Source organism: Poeciliopsis prolifica, unplaced genomic scaffold (genome assembly GCF_027474105.1).
Source record: "Poeciliopsis prolifica strain line A6 unplaced genomic scaffold, Auburn_PproV2 SCAFFOLD029, whole genome shotgun sequence".
Lineage (NCBI taxonomy): Eukaryota > Metazoa > Chordata > Actinopteri > Cyprinodontiformes > Poeciliidae > Poeciliopsis > Poeciliopsis prolifica.
The window spans coordinates 413,194-431,580 of NW_026562404.1; the positions used below are offsets into that span (position 1 = coordinate 413,194).

The window sequence follows — 18,387 nt, forward strand, 5'->3', positions numbered from 1 at the left end:
TAATTCCCCCCTGGCCTTTGAAAGGAAACTCAGTCCTGTTTCATTTCCTCTACTCGTCTCCCACAAGACCACAAAGAGATGGATAAAGTCTCTCTGAGTTTCCCTGCTGGACGTCTGCCTTTCACTGGGGTGACAAATCATCATGCTCCAGGGTTCATCTTCAGACACGTGCAGCGTTTAGAAGGGTTGACTCACCCAACAGTGGCTGTAATTAGATGAAGAAGGCCTCTTTCTCATACCCCTGTTTCCTCCTCCTCTTCCTCCTCCCCCTTCTCTCGCTCCGCACGTAGAAAGCAACAGGTCTTAATCCCGCCTGTGCACGGCCACGAGAAGCTGGTGGTTGGCCCGAACTGTCGACTCTGAAAAACTTTTATTTCATCCTCTGTGCATATAGAGACCTGTGAACTGGAGCACTGATGTTCCGGGTGTTGGCTGAGCACGCAAAGAGGCACCCTGGGGTGAGTGAGCCTCATTTCCTCCTGGTTTGACTTTGATGTTCTTATGATGTGTGGCATTTGGTTTTTTTTTTAAAAGCTATTTTTCTCTTTTGAAATTTCATTGGATGACCCTTGTTTTGAAAAATGCAAAAGGAAATTCAGCCTCATGACGTTCATCACATGAGTTTAATGAATATGACTAGCATTTTTGCCTTTTGTTATGATAATCTTGATTACAAAAGTAAATGTGATTGTGGTATAATTTCTATTTGTTTTTGTTTTAGATACACATTCATTCTTTTTTTGATTTTTATATTACATTACCATGTCCAAAGCTCATGTAGGTCAACTTTTAGATCATTTCTATTGGGCTTTTCTGTCTGTTGATTTTCAGAAAAAAAAATACTGTAAAATTTGATTTACCTTAATATATTTGCAGTCAAATGTCACTCCCTACTGTCCTCATTCCTGTACTTAGCCAGCTTATGTAATCACTTGCAACGTTCGTTAATACGTTAAAGCAGGAGAGATAAAGAGAAAACTAATTCTGTCTCTTCTAATCTGGACGTCTCATTCAGTCAGTTACGTCGCTCCTGCAGCCGGTTTTAAAATCAAGGCAAAATTAGAGAGGATTAAGGCTCCAGTCATACATAACACATGAAAAAAAAATGCAATCTCCTTAATTATCTGACAAAATCAGATCAGTTACTGATGTAAAACCTTCCTTCAAAAACATACGTTTCTTCCCCCACAGGGGAGGAGATTATTTCAGTCTTTTTTTTCCATTTCCACAAGGGCTGACAGAGTGTTAACTTTTTGTCTCTGGTCTCCCTGGAGAGAGAAAGAGAGAGAGAGAGAGAGAGAGAGAGAGAAACAGAGAGAGATGCAGGGATGAAAACTTGAGCTACCAGAGCTCCTCAGCACCGTCCATCATCCTGGAAAACCGACGAGCATCGAGATGGAAACCGCAGAGAGTAAAATCCCTTTGAGACTCTGTAAACCTGCCTCATCAACTTCACACAGACCGACAGAAAGAGACAAAGAGACAGGCGGTTAGAGTCCACAAGTTTCAGTAAGGGAGACAAAAAACAGTTTGACAAATTAAGACATCGGTGAGACAGACACACAGATGGAAAGAGTGAAAGATAAATGTGATTTTGAGAGTGATGCATTTTAAGAAATCTCTGTGTCATGAAGCTTTCGCCTATTTATAAGTAAAGAAGAATGAAGACAATTTGAGTTAATAACATAAAACACATAATATTCATCATTGGGTCGGTCACCCAGTTGATGATTTTTAAAAGAATGTAAAAATCTTTATATTTCCGCCATTGCACATTGAAAACCCATTGAAGTTTGACCTTTCATAACCGAAGACCCTTCGCTCTCCTGCCCAGGTCAGCCAACCTGCTGGAGTTCATTATTTTATTAAACTAAACTCCTGGTTTAACTTCCTCAAAATAACTTTCCATCTGCATTGAACTGTCTTACATTGTGGGGTCGTCAGTGGCTCTAATCCTCCTTCAGGATTCCTTTGGCTCACTTTCAGATCATGTCAGATTGACGTGAGTCAAGCTTTAACTTACGGTCAGACTTCCTGCAGGCTCTTGCTGATGAGGTTTTCCATCCAATTTGTGGACATTTCTTTCTGTTTCTGTACATATTGACTGGAAGATGATTCCATTTCACCTGAAAGGGACCAAGTGAAGCAGCTGTTGCCAAACCTTTTCAGACCCCGAAACTACAGCAGACCTTGGAATCCAAGCTAATGTAACTAGACAAAACTATAAGACAATTAAAATTTAAATACATGTTGTTGTTTTTTTTTTTATCTATTCCTAAATTGACAAATTTAAAAAAAAAATTTGCATTACATATGCAATAAAGTTATTGCATATATAATGCAACATTTTTTATATGAAAAAGTAAAGCAAATGGAAAAAAGAAATTGATCCTTTTATCCTAAGATTAATAATAAAAAAAATAGCTGTGGGAGCCAATGGGCTAGTGTTCCCATTGCATTCTGGGTAGAAAACAGAGATGGCTTTTGGTGTGATTTGAAGAAGTCCTCCTGTCCAATTCAGCAGTCAGCCGTAACAAGAACAACTGCAAATAAAAGCACAAAAACAATAAAAGTTTTAAAATACTTTCGGTCTTCTGGAAACATAATTGTCCACATTAAAATGCAGCACAGGCGGAAATTGTAAGACAAAGAATTTCTTGTTCTTTGGGTTTGTTGCTTTCATCATTCAGAGTCTTGCGTAACCTTGTATCTCTGCGTCAGCTGGTTCACTGGGCTGACAGGAGGCGATGGAGCAGTGGGGTGGGGGATTCAGCAGAGGATTGGTCCGCTGCCCAGATCACCTGTCTGACAGCTCCTGTTGTCCTCACCTGGAAATTAATTGGACTGGCAGGTTAAGGTTTTAGATGAGTTGAACTGAAACACTGTAGTTTTTCAGTCTCTTAAAAACATATCTGTGTGGCTTAAATTGACAAATGTGATTTTGCTTTTGCTGCTTTTCATTATATCTGAATTTATTGAACACGCTGTTTTTAAATTACATGTTTTTTTTTAAAATCTAAACAAAACTGTTTGAATGAACTCTTTTTGACTCAGTTTTACACATAGCCCCCACCCCCACATTTTACCACAATACAACCACAAATCTGAATGTGTGCCAGAGTTTCAGAAAAAAAATAATTAATTCACAGCTATGTCAGAAACCTAGAACGCTTAGGCTTCTTTGTAAGTACATGTTTAGTTGTTCCAAATTGCAATGAAATAATAATAATAATAATAATAATAATAATAATAATAATAATAATAATAATAAATTTTATTTGTAACGCACCTTATATTTCAAAGAAATCTCAAAGTGCTACAGAGACTAAAAGAGAGGACTACATGTGGTGTAATACATACACCACATGTAGCTCGTAGTATACATTTATGGTTTCACATCCATAAATATGTGCACACTCAGGTCTCAGTGGTGACTTCCAGTGTCTACCTGTATGAGCCTTTTTTCAGGTTATGCTTGAAAAAATAACTTTTTTTTAACTTCTTGTTTTAGTTTTTAATAGCAACGAAATAATAATTGTTGGTTTTATCTGCTTGTCTTCAGCTAATCCCCCAGTTCTTCTTTATCTGCCTGGGAATGGGTGGTGCAACCTTATATCTTATCCGGCTGGCCAGAGGACCTCATGTCACGTGAGACTTTTTGAACTTTTGCAGCAGTGTTGGATAAAAAAGACAAAAAAAAAAAAAACTCACTCACAGTTTGAAGTGACCAACACAAGTTTTGTCTAGTTGTGAAGTAGAAGGAAAATAATATGAAGTTCTCAAAGTTTTTCACTTTGTCAGAATGATAAGAAATGTAAGTTTCTGTTTAACGTTCTGATTTGGATTTATCTTTGGACTTTAACTAGGCCATGTTCAACTGTTTCATTTGCTCTGTCTGTATGGTTTTTCTTCTTCTTCCTAACTTTCTCAATTACGTCTCCTGCTGTTTTCCCTGATCTTTTTATGCTATTTATTCATAAATGTTCGATAACAAATCTTGCAGCATTCATAGAAAATTTAATTTTTATGATTTAACATCAAAATTAAATTACACACAGGAGAAGCACTTAGCAATTGCAGGCTAGCAACATCCATGGAAATCAGTTGATCCAGATTTTATTTAGGAGTATCAAAGAATAGAAAGGGCATTTCATAGCAATGAATCACTTATTAATTGGTGGTCAATATTTATATTTTCTGAGTAAAATCTATTCATTTTCAACCAACTCGATCAGCTTCAGTGTCATCCTGAAACGCTGCTATTAGCTCCAAACCTTTGAAGAAATAGCTTGACTTTTTGCTTGCTTTTGATGCATACCTTTGCTTTTAGTCAGCATTTGGATACATGTCTGGTCTTAGCAGGTCTTGTAACATGTTTGCACACCACTGTTTATTTAGTCATTTTTATGTTGTTGTTTTTTTTTTTTAAACAATGGCGGTAAAGATTTAAAGAGGATAAAGCAATTCCTTGTTTTTCTGTATTCAGCTGGAACAAGACTGATAATCCTGAACCATGGAATAACCTCGACCCCACATACCAGTACAAGGTGATCCGGATCACACACAAAACATTAGCTACTACTTAGTCCACACAAGGTACAGGGTAATTATTTTGTTGCAGCAGCAATCTTCTGTTTTCGTTTCATGTTTATGTTCTTCTTCTGCAGTTTGTGGCAATCACCACAGACTATAAAAGCCTGAAGAAGGAGGGTCCTGATTTCTGAAGCCTGCAGCTCAGAGTCAAACAGGAAAAAACGAAGATCCGGATCTGGACTCAGACTTCTTTCACTCTTTGTCTTTTCTGACATCAGCATTGCAGGTTTTGGGTGAACCCAACTTTTAAATCCAGATGTTTGTTTTTAAATAGCAGCTGATTGCCTGGTAAATGTGACAGCAAACTATTGAAACTGCTCAGCGAAAGAGCTTGTGCCTGTGTTTGTCCCATTTTACATTACGGCTTGTTTTTCATAGTCATACTTGCTTCTAATTTTCATCACTGGCAATAATTATCTCAAGAACATGGCTTTGTTTTGGAAATATTGTTTCCACTTTAATTTTCGCTGCAACAATGAAAACAGCCAGGAAAAAGAAAACATGCATTAATCTAAGTACTTTGTAGATATTCATTCTAAATGTAAATAGCATGTAAAATATGCAAAGAAAAAAATGAACCAAAACAACCCTGCCTCATTTTTCCTCTTTATTAGAGACAAAAAAGAGCAATGCCTTCCTGCTTTGCAGCAGGAGTCATTGTGAGCAAAGTGTTTGTACTTTATAACCAACACATGACTGTAAGTTCAGCTGTCACTTAATTTACCAGTGATTGCATCAGTTAAGAAAGCGTCGGGTGCTTTAACCACATTATGTTCTTTCAATAAATGAACAGCTGATTGATGGATGACGAAGTGTTTATTTTGCCGTGAGTCGTTTCCACACAGTGGGCAGGTGATTTTTGCTGTGCGCCTGGATGGAAGTGAGAGAGATACGGATCTTTTTCCACACTCAGAAGGTCTGATAGAGCCGAGCCGTCTGTTGGCAGGACAGCTGTCGCTTTGCAGGTGAATGATGCTTATTCAGTGGAGCCACCTTCAGACTGTGTGTGTGTGTGTGTGTGTGTGTGTGTGTGTGTGTGTGTGTGTGTGTGTGTGTGTGTGTGTGTGTGTGTGTGTGTGTGCGTGTGTGTGTGTGTGTGTGTGTGTGGGTGTGTGTGTGAGAGGGAGACATGTAACAGCAGCCCTGTGTCTTTGATCAGTGACAGGATTTTGAACAGTCCACCCCTGTGCGGCATCCTGACTGCAACACTGTAAACGTAACCTAAAAATACATAATAACACAAGCACACAAGAACACATACATAATGATGATAATAATAAATCCTAATGAGGGCTCAGTGTTTGACGAAACTATCGCTATTGGTGCTTCCTGAAAAAAAGTAACTTGAATGTAAGGAAAGATGATTATGTTCAAAAACCTATTTTTTTTTAAATCAAGCTTCAATTATCAGCTCTTTTGCTGTTTAATACTCACATTCAATGTCATTTCATCCTTTACTGTCAGGATTTTTGTCTGGCATGGGGTGTTTGGTTGTGTCTTTTTCCACTGAATATAATGTTTACATCTGACTGTAGACAGTCAGACGTAAACATCACTTCATCCATGTGAGCCCACTGAATATGATGGATTCAGGTTTCTTCTCAGGTGAATTGAAGGTTAAACAAAACAAAAATGCTAGAACTTAAAAGGACAGTATCATGTATTTTCCAGTCATATAGTGGCATCTTATAGTATGATCTAGCATCTATGTTGTTATAAAAGAACCAACATACTTGTCATGAAAGAAAATATTGCATATATCAAAGATGACTTAAAAGAAATTTGACCTTGTAATTGAACACCTTGAAATTGGGCTTCTGTCTCTTTGAGAAACTTTTACTGTTCCTGACTCTCCTGACAACCTTTGTTGCACTGATAAGTAGTTCCTCTGATGAGCTCAGCTCCACTAGGTGTTCGCTAATTGCTGCTGCCACTAGTCTCAAGGAGCTGAAGGGGGGAGGTGCAGGAGAGGGACGCTCTGTGGGACAGGAGCTTGACTTGGTCAGTGCAGCTGTGGGGAGGAGCTTTGTGGAAAGAGGCAGCGTTTTACAAGAGAATACGTTTAGGCACCCCTGAGCGGTTGCCACGAGAGATTCAAGAATTTCTCAAACAGGCATGAAAAAAAACATTCCAGATAGATTTTTGATGAGGGAATAACATTATCACATGACGTAAAAATAATTTAAAAGAAAAAGTTGAAATTGCATAACACCTCCAGCACTCCTCTGCCTTTAAAGGTTTAGATTAAAAGTGAAACCACCTCACATCACAACAAACACTGTTTCACTAATAGTAAGTCTAAGACCTTGAACTGAGCAAACACATGGCTTCTCTGACATTGTAAATGCATTCAAATTCTCACAAAGACAAGTTGCCAGGTCATGAGAAAAAATTCAGCGAGACGAGGCGGGTCATCATTTATTTGTGCTGTGATGCTGCTTGTGCGACGGTCAGAGTGTTTGGGGGTTTTCTGACGACACAGCTGAGAACTTGACCCGACCTCGCCGACCCTGAGTTCAGCATAAACCCCTGGAGACGATACACATTCCTCTGGCAAAAAATCTTCAGCTGGAAAAGAAAACTGGAGAACAAACAAAGAAGTGAGTTGGAGCCGTCCGACTAAGAACAAAAGTCCTTTCAGTCTTTTGCAGAATGGGTGCGCAAATATTTAGCATCAGTTCATGTTCTTGGTCAAGCTCTTTGTGTATGAAATAAAGTTCCTAATTTTATCAAAAGAGGAATAAATTTAGAACATCTTATGTGTCAGAGAGAATAAAGATCTGAGGAACAGTCGGAAACAAATGAATAAATTAGCAATTGTTGAAAGTTCAGTGAGGACAATAAAGGACTGATGTCCCATAAGACTCTCATCTTCTCATTTTTACAACAGTCTGTTTAATCTACAAATGATTGTCAGTATCATGAGTAGAAAACATAAAATAAGCATCAATGTTCTCTGTCACATAAAGTCGTGGACTATTTCTGTTCATAGCAAAGCATTTGACCTCATATTTTTTATTCTGTTTTTGCCAAATTGGGACATTTATGAAGTCGGACTGTTGGTACTTCCTGATGAACCACAAAAGGAACAAACTGAAACATAAAGGTATTTTAAACAAGCAAACAAAAATAAATTAAAAACGGTCTCTTTCGTCTTGAGAAATTTGTCTGACACCATCGCTCCTTCACCCGGAGGCTCTTTAGAGTTTGTGTTTGTTCAAATAACAGATGTCGGCTTCCCAAAAGGCTCTGAGTAAGGATCAGGTGAAGTCTGGCTGCAGTAAGGTTGTGTTTTTGTTCCTGCTCTTTTAAATTGATTTTGTTGTGTGACTTTAGTCTCATTTGTGCTTAAAGACTCAGACATAGTTTGACACATTAACTCAGTCAGCTCTGAAGTTTAAAGTTTTCATTGACCTTGCAATATGCTGCAAAGCAATCCCACAGCATGACACAACCTCCACTCTTTTTTAACGATGGATGGGACCGGTAGCATAGCATGTTGTCATAGTTATCAAGCTTACACCATTATGTCCTCACACAGTTATGACAAGGGATTCTGGGATTTGGGGAAATTGCATTTTATTTTTTAGCTTTTTTCACAACTTGTGATTAAAACAAAGCAACTCTAAACAACATTAATTTCTATTACTTTATCTGGCAAATTATTATATATGTTGTCAAATCTATATTGTAAATTTGTGGTGGACACTTCCTATACACTTTACTATATTCCCTGAACACCAGCAGGAAATGACGGCAGGAAATGCCAGCTGTTCCCTTCTTAAATTACAAACTATTATCCTCATATCTAACCCAGAAATCCACATTTACCCTTGTTTATTTTCTTTTTGCAATTACACATCATTTCCTTCAGACGTCGCTCAGTAACAAGAAAAACTGGAATTACTATGTTACTCACAAAATCAAGCCAGACAAAAACAAAAAACACAAATCATTGACACAGCCTTCTTTCCAGAAAGACAGAATCTTGCTCCTTGGAGCTGTTTCTGTTGAATCCTGTACATCTGATTTTTGGTCCAACAAAGTGTAATATAAAAGCACTGATTTCTGATTTAATTTGGTCATCAGAAAGTCTTAAGAAAACTGTTCAAAATGCAACAGTTCAGCATAAACCCCTGGTTTTCTTGCTTTTTTCATGTCTGACTTTGACCAACAATTACACTGAAATGTTTTTCTTCACGGCTGTACATCAATATTCAACGTATCATTTTGTACACCAGCCATTATTTACCGAGGCGTCAGATGAAGCCCTTTCACTAAAAAGATTGTGTTTACATTTTCATCACGAGTAGAAAACTGACCAACAATGCAGCGTGATCAAAATAAATTGGTGACATTTGTATGTTACAGTTCCACAGGAAGTCGACAGAAGGTGACGTCGCTTTGCACGTCCGCTTTTAGTATCCGCTTTTAGTGATCTGGGAATCCTGGCATGGGGAAGGGCCTGGCAAATAGCTCCACCCGATGGCGCAGCTCTGCAATGAGCTTCACTGTGTCAGGGTCCTTCAGCAGGAATGATTTGAAGCTGGCTAAGTTTCCTAATGAGAGGAAAAAAGAATCGTGTAAAAAAAAGTGACACAAGAATTGTTACGGTATTCTACAGTATGTCAGCAAGTTGGCCTTCTTGGTCTTCTCCTGAAAAACATTTCAGGAATTGAGTTCAAAAAGTAAATCTCAAAAGATTTTTTTGCTCTTAAATTAGATTATTATTTTTTCTTCGTTTACAAACCATAAAGTCTCTCGCCCACTTAATTATCACGACAAAACTCTCTCACCAGTTTTCTGCTTCGCAGTCAGAGCGATCTGAATCCCTTCATCTATGAAATCCACAACCTTCTCAAAGTCTCCCTCCTTAAACTGTCGAGAAGTCAGAGCTGGAGCTCCTTCAGCAAAAAATATTAAGATAGTAAGCAAAGTGGAGAAAAATGAGCAAAACAGCAGCAGAAAATAACCCAGTAAGCATTAGAACAAATGTACACAGACTTTTATACTAAACAGGAGATGCATTTTCTACACCCTCAGATATTACAATGAATAATCATGAGCTTGTTTACCGAGCCTGAGTCCTCCTGGAGTGAGGGCGCTCTTGTCCCCCGGACAGGTGTTTTTGTTGGCTGTGATGGACACCAGCTCTAGGACCCTCTCTGCTCGAGCTCCGTCTATCCCGCGAGGTCGAAGGTCAACCAACACCAGGTGGTTGTCGGTTCCGCCTAGGAGGAGGAGGAAGATGAGAACGAAGCAGGATCAGTGCAAGCCAAAGCTTCGTTAAATCGATTTTGACAGAACACGTCTGACTGAATAAAAGGAGCAGATTCTTCTCACTTCATCTGAACCCTTTTTTGCTGACGCTGGAAAACGCTAATGCTGCCTTTCTTAAAATTCCTTTTCAGTGACGCTTCTTATGAATTCAACAGTGAAGTGAAAGTTGACTTCAAGAAAAACAAAAACAGCAAATTAGTGGGCTGTGAATGAACAAAGGGGCCGGGTTCATGAAGTACCTGCAAAGTGCTTATGCTGTGTTATGAGAGGCATGGAAGCAGCCAGTTTTATGCTTCTTTTACACGTCTGTTAATGTGTATGAAGCATTCACCTGACACCAAAGTGTAGCCCTTCTTCAGCAGAGCGCCAGCCATGGCTTTGGCATTCAGAAGAACCTGAGCGATGTACTGTTTGAACATGGGAGTGGAAGCCTGCAGAGACATGAAATTATGCTGCATGAAAAAAGGAGAACGCGGCACTGTAATTTTTTATTCATGAGCTGCTGAAATTCTGCCGATTCTTAGGTTTGTTTTCCCCCAAAGATTTTCCTCTCTTATTATTATGTTTATTACTGGACACGACTGAATGTCGGCGAATAAAACAACCATCCGGACCTGTCTGAGGGCCACAGCCACTCCGGCTATGGCGTGGTTGTGCGGTCCTCCTTGAAGTGACGGGAACACCGCAAAGTTCACCCTGTCCTGGAGGTCATAGAGCACCTCTCGACCTTTGGCGTCCACGGACCGCACGCCTTTCCGGAAGAAGATCATACCAGCCCTGCAGAGTGGCAGTAAGCCGTGTGACTGTTCATCCTGATTCGTCATAATGCTGCTTGAAAGCTGCATTAAATAGAAATTTGGTACCTCGCTCCTCTCAGGGACTTATGGGTAGTGGTTGTGACCAGGTCAGCGTATTTAAAGGGAGAAGGAACGGCTCCAGCTGCCACCAGGCCGCTGATATGAGCCATGTCAGCCAGCAGGTAGGCGTTCAGCTCCTCACACAGCTGAAACACACACACACCGTGACAAAATGCTTCTCAAAAACCTGATAAGAAACTGCAAAGATTTACGTCGAACGATAACAATTAGGTCGGACCTTCTTCATGCGAGCGTAGTCGATAAGGCGAGCGTAGGCGCTGGTTCCTGCGATGATGAGTTTGGGTCTGAAGAGGCGGGCTGTCTTCTCCAGCTGGTCATAATCAATCAGACCTGTTTGAGGCTGAGGTTGTAACACAACACTTTGTCACTGAAAATCCTTCACAGATTTACTGTCTGAAGTCTACCAGGCGCTCACATTCAGCTTGTAAGGCATGGATTCGAAGTAGATGGAGGTGGCAGAGATTCTCTTGTTGTCGGTCATGTAGCCGTGGGTCAAGCTGAAATGCAGCAGAGTAAGATTACAACACCGACTAAATATTAATGTTTCCTCACCAGTCTGAATCGTCACATATCCTCAGCATGGTAAATATTACAAATATGTTACTTCAGTTTATGAAAGCCTCTTTTTCAGATGTTGCTTTGGGATTACAGTGTATCTGTTTCATAGAAAGCTGCAAGAACGCTCAACTGCAATTCACCGCATGGAGAGATATTAAAGATGGTGCTTTAGTCAGATAGAGCCAAAATTAAGCTACATGGTAAACAATAAAACACTACATATGACCAAAAACAGTCGTTGCACGTCACCCTGAAAACCCCGTACCCATAGTGAAACATGGTGGTGGCACCATCATGCTTTTGTCAGCAGGGAAGCTGGTCAGAGTTGACAGCGAAGTGAAAGGAGATAAAAGACATTAGCATGTTGATGATGCCATGATTATTCCTATTGCTGCATATTTTGTTGGTTACCAGATCATAAATTGTTAAAAGTTTGTTATATTTGTGAGGTTGCAAACTTTTGTTGTCTCCATCATCTCAGTGCATTTTTTTGCTTTAAATGAGACCAAAGCATATGGTCAGAATTATTACATGCTGAAAATGCAATATAAATAAATATCACATTATCCATACCATCTCAGTAGAACCAGAACAGAAAAAGTTAGTTAAATTTGCAGTGTAAAAAAACATTACACTGCAGAGCAGGTTCAGAATAACAACAACCCCACACATATGTACAGCCAGAGCTCCAACCAAATGGTTCAGATCAAAACATACTGTTTAGTTAAAATGGTTTAGTGGATTTAGGAGGGTTGAATAAAAATCGCTCTTTTATGATTTGTTTTGTGTTTTGTTTGTCAAGCTCACATTTTTACACTGTCCTGCTTGGTCTATGACATAAAATCCTAATAGAATATGTTGATAGACTTTGTGAGACGAACTAAACAAAAAAAAGGACTGATCCATGAGAATCTGTTTATTAAAACAAAATCTGCTGCAGTCGGTGTATTATTTGCTACCACCAAAGATCTTCAAGCAGCCAAATGACCCCATGTGGGGGTAACTAAATGTAAAGCAGGTATTTATGTTTCTATGGGTGGAACGTTTTCACCAGAATCTTCCACTGGGCTTTAAAAAGTGGGCATTAAATCACAGTGTTATAAGTTGATGCTTTCTTTACAGTTAACTAAGTGCATTAAAAATATATACTTCTGGTACATTTATAGAAAAGTTAATTAACGTGTATTCTACCAAACACAATAAACTGAATATATTTAATGCAATAGCAGAAGTCTATTACTGTGCATTGATAGCAAATATATAGAACATTATATAGAACTGTCTCTTCTGTCTTTCTGTTCTTCAACGCCCGGCCAGTCGTGGTGTTAACTTTACGTGGAGCGCCTTCATTTCCTTCTGTTCTGTGAGAGTCTGTGAAACTAAAATGAGCCCATTTCAAAGAGAATGTCACCGTGTGACGGCTCCAGTCTATGAGACCAAAAACTTTAATCACACTCAACCTCTTCTTGACGTTAAGTCCAAAAACAACGTTCATTTTCTTGTGGGAAATAACCGCTGGGACAAGCGACGCTCTTTTGTGATACTAATAACTAAAATGTGCGAATTAATAATTGCAGAATCTGTCAGACCGATGAGAGCGTCTGAAGCATGAAATGAAAAAAACTGAGATACTTGCATAAATAGCTGTAAAACGTGTTTGAATGTGAGATCTGCATGCCTCAGGGATTCATTTGGGAGTTTTTGCATAATTGCACATCATCGAAACAGGTAAATATCTGTGTAATGACTTCGTTTTAGCACATAAAATAATGATGCTGCAGATTCATGTCTGTCAAATCATTTAGATAAAATGTATTTCTTCTCAACTGGATTTTAACGTGACAGCAGGATTGCATTGCTTCTTTTTCACAAGTGACCAAATCTAACCTTTAGCGGAACATTATTATGATCAGGCAGCACATTCACTCACTGTCCACCGTCCGGCAGGTCCAGGCCCATGATTCGGTCGTGAGGCTTCAGCACAGAGGTGTAGGCTGCAAAGTTCGCCGGGGACCCCGAGTAGGGCTGGACGTTGACGCCCCACAGGTTTGGGTCCAGACCAAAGGCGGCGAGCGCTCGTCTCTGGCACAGCAGCTCAATCTGGTCAACAATCTCTGCACCGCCGTAGTACCTGAAAGAGACACACATCCACATGCATTGTAGTATTTAAGTGTTTTTTTTTTAATGAACTTTTATCATTACATATCAAACCAGCTTGTGTATTTTACAATCTATTAATTATAATGTTGCATTCATCTTATCTATTTTATTAGTCTGCATTTCATGTCGCGTATCACCATGTTGGACAATATTGCGTCATCAGACATAATCACATGACTCCCCAGTGTAGTGAGTCATAGTTTGTTACGCATTTCCATAAAGTGACGGTTTATATTTAATCTTGCTGTATTGCACAGTTTTCATATTAGTCATGCAGATAATGCAAAGTGTAGCATTTAAATGTAATAGAAATACATGACAGGAAAGGAAGTCATGCTTTAAATGCACAGAGGCTGAAGAATGTCACACCTAAAGGTTGGCATAACGTGTACCTGCTCTATTTATAGTTGAATAAGAATGTTGGAGATGAAATGTCTAAATTAATTAGTTATATCAGCCGTGGTCGATAGCGCAACTTCTAGAAAGCAAAGTTCCACATTCTGGGTCAAACAGAAACACTCCTGTCTACGCCAGAAAACGATCGCTTGACTGAACGAAGATGCTTCAGAAGCCTCATCAGAAAATGTGCAACATCAATTGAAAAATATTGTTCACTAAAATCCAAAAATGAACTTCTTTGTGTTAATGTGGTTTTCTCTGCCTACTGTAAAACTTTAGACCCTCCACTCTGACCTCAGGGGCCTGAAGCGGAGCAGAAACATCATGTTTGTTTAACGTAGTTTTAAAAACTTTGCAAAAACAATGGTAAAATCTTCCATTGTCCTTCCTGGACATTTACTTTACATCTGATAATAATGATTAGGGTTGAACTTTTTCTTCTTAATTTGGAAAGTTGGGGGCTCACCATTTGATGTGAACATTTGCGTTTATCCTTTGTGTTTTCTGGGGAAAAATCCAAGTCGATCCTTTCGCTTCCGTTTTAAGCAGCAAGTGCACAAAGTTCATTGTTGGAAGGTAAACTTGAGGAAACCTAAACAGGTGGTCGGATACCTGCACAACACAGTGTGCTGCATTACACGATGTTGCAGAGCACCGTGTTGTTCCTCGTAGCATCGCTGCACGATATTACACCATACAGTTGTCTGCGAGACGGTGTCGTGTCAAAAATCATGCTGCCTTCTCCACAAACGGTTGCATTTCATCACTGCTGTATAATTTAACAGCATCTCGGACTGGTGACGGTTCAGAATGACTCTTCGGCAAAAAGCAGTCCACTCTATTCCACTTTCAAACTTCATCCCAATAAAACGAAAACCTGAAAACCTCTATCCACAAAACGACGTGCACGTATGTTTTTAGATGATTGAGACAGATTATAATTGAGTTGTGTTTTGGTGCTTACCTTTGCCCAGGGTAACCCTCAGAGTATTTATTGTTCAGACAGGAACCCTGCGCCTCCAGGGCTGCACGGCTGCAAAAATTCTGACAAGACAAGCAAGCACAGTGTCGGCATAGGCACATATGCCTTAAAAATAATAAAAAATCTGAACAGACTATCCAAATTTAGCTTTATTTACCCAGAGAAGGCTTTACAGCCAGAGACTGTGACCACTATATAAATTTAGCTCTCCTTTGTGCTTTTGGATTGGCTTTCCTTTCACATACAAGCTAAAATAATCACCCAAAAAAAAAAAACAACAACAATGACTTTCTGTGTTGCAAAATATAATGGATGATAAAATCTTACTTTGTGAATTTGTTTGTGCGCCTCCCATAAATTGCTGTCTGAAGCTTTTAAAATATATAAGAGGAGAAAAAGCTGCAGAAACGGAACTGAATGCAAATGAATTTTCCTCCTTCTGTCAGTTTTGTCTCTTCTCCCACTCTCGCTCCAGCTTTTTTTTTTTTTACTTTTTTTTTTACCTCTTCCTCTCCCACATCCTCACCTCTCCCTCCCCCTTCCTCCCCCTCTGTAAGTCTTATTATACTAAACCTGTCACTGTTCAGGGATCCCTCAATCATCCCAGTGAGCTTTAAAACAAGCTCCCTGTCTGACACTGAACTCTTTCTGTGACATTTTTGAAACACTATCCTGACACACAGAAATACACACTCATACTCGACTTCCCTTCCTCCTCCTCTTCTTCTGCTTTCAAAATGTTTACATCAATAAAGAATACGCACGGGAAAGCTAATGGGATAATATGGCATTGTTCTAAAAACACAGGGGAATCTGGGACTCATCCTACACTGGCTCGCATTAAGATGAAAATCTTTCAGATATCAATGTTGATAATACATGTTTGGGCTCATAACTAGTCCATAATACAAGAAACGAGACTTGGTTCATTTTCTGTACCTTCAATTTGGATTAAATAATTTTGGCGAGAAATTTGTTTAAATTTTAGAGTTAGCAGTTCCCAGCTTAAGTTGGACGTTGCAGGTACATTTAGTTTTTCCGCTTTCTGTTTCACAGCTTCTGGTTCAGAGTTCAGTTTTCCAGGTAAAATCGTTTTCATAAGTTTTACTGACAAGTGACAGTCAAATTCAAGATAACGTAAATTACTAGAGTTTTTCAGTAGTGTTTAAAATCGATATTAAACATCCATGTGTCCAATTTTGTGACCAAAAAATATTAATAACAAATCTAGAAGTGTCACAAGGTCTGATCGGCGTTCAGTTTTCTCTGCGGGAAAAAGCCAAAATGAATCGAACTGAAAGGTGAAAAACTGTATGCTGATTTTCTAAATGTTGTTCTGTGTGGAGTTCACCTGTCAAACCCAGTTGCTTCTCCAGCACAGCTTTCACACACACACACACACACACACACACACACACACACACACACACACACACACACACACACACACACACACACACACACACACACACACACACACACACACGCACACACACCCACACGCACACACACGCACCCCCCACACACACACACACTTAGTGTGATTCCAAGCAAAGAACAAATATTTAAACAGTTCTGCAACACACTGACGTCCATCACGTTTTACATTTCAAAAAAAGATAGTGAATGAGTTCTTGTCGTTTTTCTGATGTTAGTCATTGTGAACTTCTAAAGATCTATATGAGTTTCTGTCATTTTGCTTTTGTTTTGTTTGTCTAAATCCTGACATTTCTCTTCATTTTGCTTTTGCAACCCCATCAAAACTGTTTTCTGTCATCTTGCGTCTGGCCCCAGAGGACTGTGGGTTACTATTCTACTGTGTGGCATTCATCTGTACTCAAAAGGAATTTACATGAAATTGTGGCTTTACAATTTCATGTAAAGCAACATAAAATTGTGCATAACTGTGAAGCTGAAGTTCACATAACTGTGAAGCTGAAGTTCACAGTTCAGCTTGAGCTGAACTGTGGACTTCGAAAGCACATTTACTTCGAATGCACATTTAAGTGCATATGTATTCAGCCCCTTTCACTGTGAGACCACTAAATAAAATCCATTCCCTTTCAGAATCCATGTGTAAAATTCGGTTGCAGTATAAATTGTTATTGAACCAAACCCTTTTTTAATCTAATGTCCTGAAATTAGAATACAAAAAAAGTCCTCCTCCTGCACCTTTATGAACTAATTTGTGAATTAATTATGTAAAAAAAAATCTAAAGTACATTAAAGCGTATGTTTTCTTTGTGGTCAAAATGAAAACTGTGAGTATGAAATCTTTTGCAACACTGCAGATGCACTCCTAGCTATTAGTTGTCTCTTTGTTTTGGCTCCTCCCTTCTCCCTTCACTCTCACCTCTGACGCGATGAGCTCCAGTCCCCGACACTGCCTGTCCTTCTCCTGCTGCAGGAGACTCCACATCTCTGGGTCATCCTGGGCCAAACTTTCCTGCCCCGTCCACCCGCCGCCGCCGTGCTTCAGCCTGCATTGCTCTGAGGTGACCTGCCCCTCTCTCCCCAAACAACCCGAGACTCTGAGGAAGAGGGGCTTCAGCATGACACAAAGGAAAAAGGGACACAGTTAACATTGTCACTCACTAAGAAAACACGCGCTTCTTAAATAATGAACGTTAAAGTCACAACGATCCTTTGTGTTTTCTGCTGCTAAAACCGAGTTTATTTATCTATTTTTTGAAAGAAACGACTGGCGTCTTTTGAAATGCTCATGAAGGCTGAACTTGGGTAAAAAATGCTTTCATCACTTGAAATTATGATACTCTGCAGGAAGTGTTTGAAAGAATGACTTAGAATAATGTGTCTTTTGATGTTCTGAGAAAAGCCATTAAGTGAAAGGCTGTGCAAAAACAAATGTGCTATTCAGCAGGGCAGTTATGAAAAACGTTGGACTGGAAAGGTCTACGTAGACTGACCACCAGGGTGTTGTTTGTTAAAGCAGGTATGCATGCACGATACTTTTGAAACCAGGAGCTACTTCGCCGGTGCTAAAGAAGAAATAGTCACAAAAACAGGATTCTTATGTCTATTTGTTTGGCATACGCTTTGCATAATAAAACAGACTTTGCTGCTTTTTGTTACTTTATATGACAGACAATGAAACCATGCATGTTGCATGCAGACAGCTCTGGCAGGGTTGAGATGAACTACAATGGCATGCTGACCTAGTTTGCAATATTTAAGTTATTTAGTCACAACCGCTCCATTGTGCAGAGGGGAAAATAAGTCCTTTAGACAATATACAGTTGCATTGTTGTGCAATGAATCACCAGACAAAATTACTCACCCTCAGTGTCTGCCGCAGTGACAGAGAGAGCATGTTTGTCACAGCAGAGGTCCGGGGAAAACTGGAAACTTTCAAGGTGCAAAGGGTGAACGCACAATCATTCTGGACCGACGCCAGGTACATGCGTAGTCTGTGTCACTGATAACATGAAAAGTGCATTAAATCTTCCTCTGAATTGGTTCACTGAAGTCAAGATGACGAATGGAGTCAACAGATGCTTCTGAACACGAATCAGTAGA

At 39.5% G+C, this 18,387-nt stretch overlaps 2 protein-coding genes across 2 annotated transcripts; one reads left to right on the forward strand and one right to left on the reverse strand.

Moving 5' to 3' along the window:
* The first annotated feature begins 265 nt into the window (after window positions 1-265).
* On the forward strand, window positions 266-5,398 carry ndufa4l2a (NDUFA4 mitochondrial complex associated like 2a). The gene is made up of 4 exons (XM_055049343.1): window positions 266-458; window positions 3,563-3,648; window positions 4,487-4,547; window positions 4,668-5,398. The coding sequence occupies exons 1-4, from the start codon at window positions 417-419 to the stop codon at window positions 4,722-4,724; spliced, it is 246 nt and encodes an 81-aa protein (XP_054905318.1). The 5' UTR covers window positions 266-416; the 3' UTR covers window positions 4,725-5,398.
* A 2,678-nt stretch (window positions 5,399-8,076) lies between these two features.
* Window positions 8,077-18,271, reverse strand: LOC129372515 (serine hydroxymethyltransferase, mitochondrial-like). The gene is made up of 12 exons (XM_055049903.1): window positions 18,149-18,271; window positions 17,204-17,395; window positions 14,833-14,912; window positions 13,240-13,440; window positions 11,167-11,248; window positions 10,969-11,091; window positions 10,737-10,876; window positions 10,488-10,650; window positions 10,205-10,304; window positions 9,669-9,824; window positions 9,390-9,497; window positions 8,077-9,152 (listed from the first exon to the last, which is right to left on the reverse strand). The coding sequence occupies exons 1-12, from the start codon at window positions 18,269-18,271 to the stop codon at window positions 9,025-9,027; spliced, it is 1,596 nt and encodes a 531-aa protein (XP_054905878.1). The 3' UTR covers window positions 8,077-9,024.
* Window positions 18,272-18,387: the final 116 nt, after the last annotated feature.

Excerpts from the sequence above, each read along its gene's own strand:
- ndufa4l2a (XM_055049343.1), top strand. The coding sequence starts at position 417 with ATGTTCCGGGTGTTGGCTGAGCACGCAAAGAGGCACCCTGGG. Across the intron at positions 3,649-4,486 it reads GCCAGAGGACCTCATGTCAC|CTGGAACAAGACTGATAATC; the intron begins GTGAGACTTTTT and ends TTCTGTATTCAG. Across the intron at positions 4,548-4,667 it reads ACCCCACATACCAGTACAAG|TTTGTGGCAATCACCACAGA; the intron begins GTGATCCGGATC and ends CTTCTTCTGCAG.
- LOC129372515 (XM_055049903.1), bottom strand. The coding sequence starts at position 18,271 with ATGTACCTGGCGTCGGTCCAGAATGATTGTGCGTTCACCCTTTGCACC. Across the intron at positions 10,651-10,736 it reads AAGTCCCTGAGAGGAGCGAG|GGCTGGTATGATCTTCTTCC; the intron begins GTACCAAATTTC and ends GCCACTCTGCAG. Across the intron at positions 9,825-10,204 it reads GGGCTACACTTTGGTGTCAG|GCGGAACCGACAACCACCTG; the intron begins GTGAATGCTTCA and ends TCCTCCTCCTAG.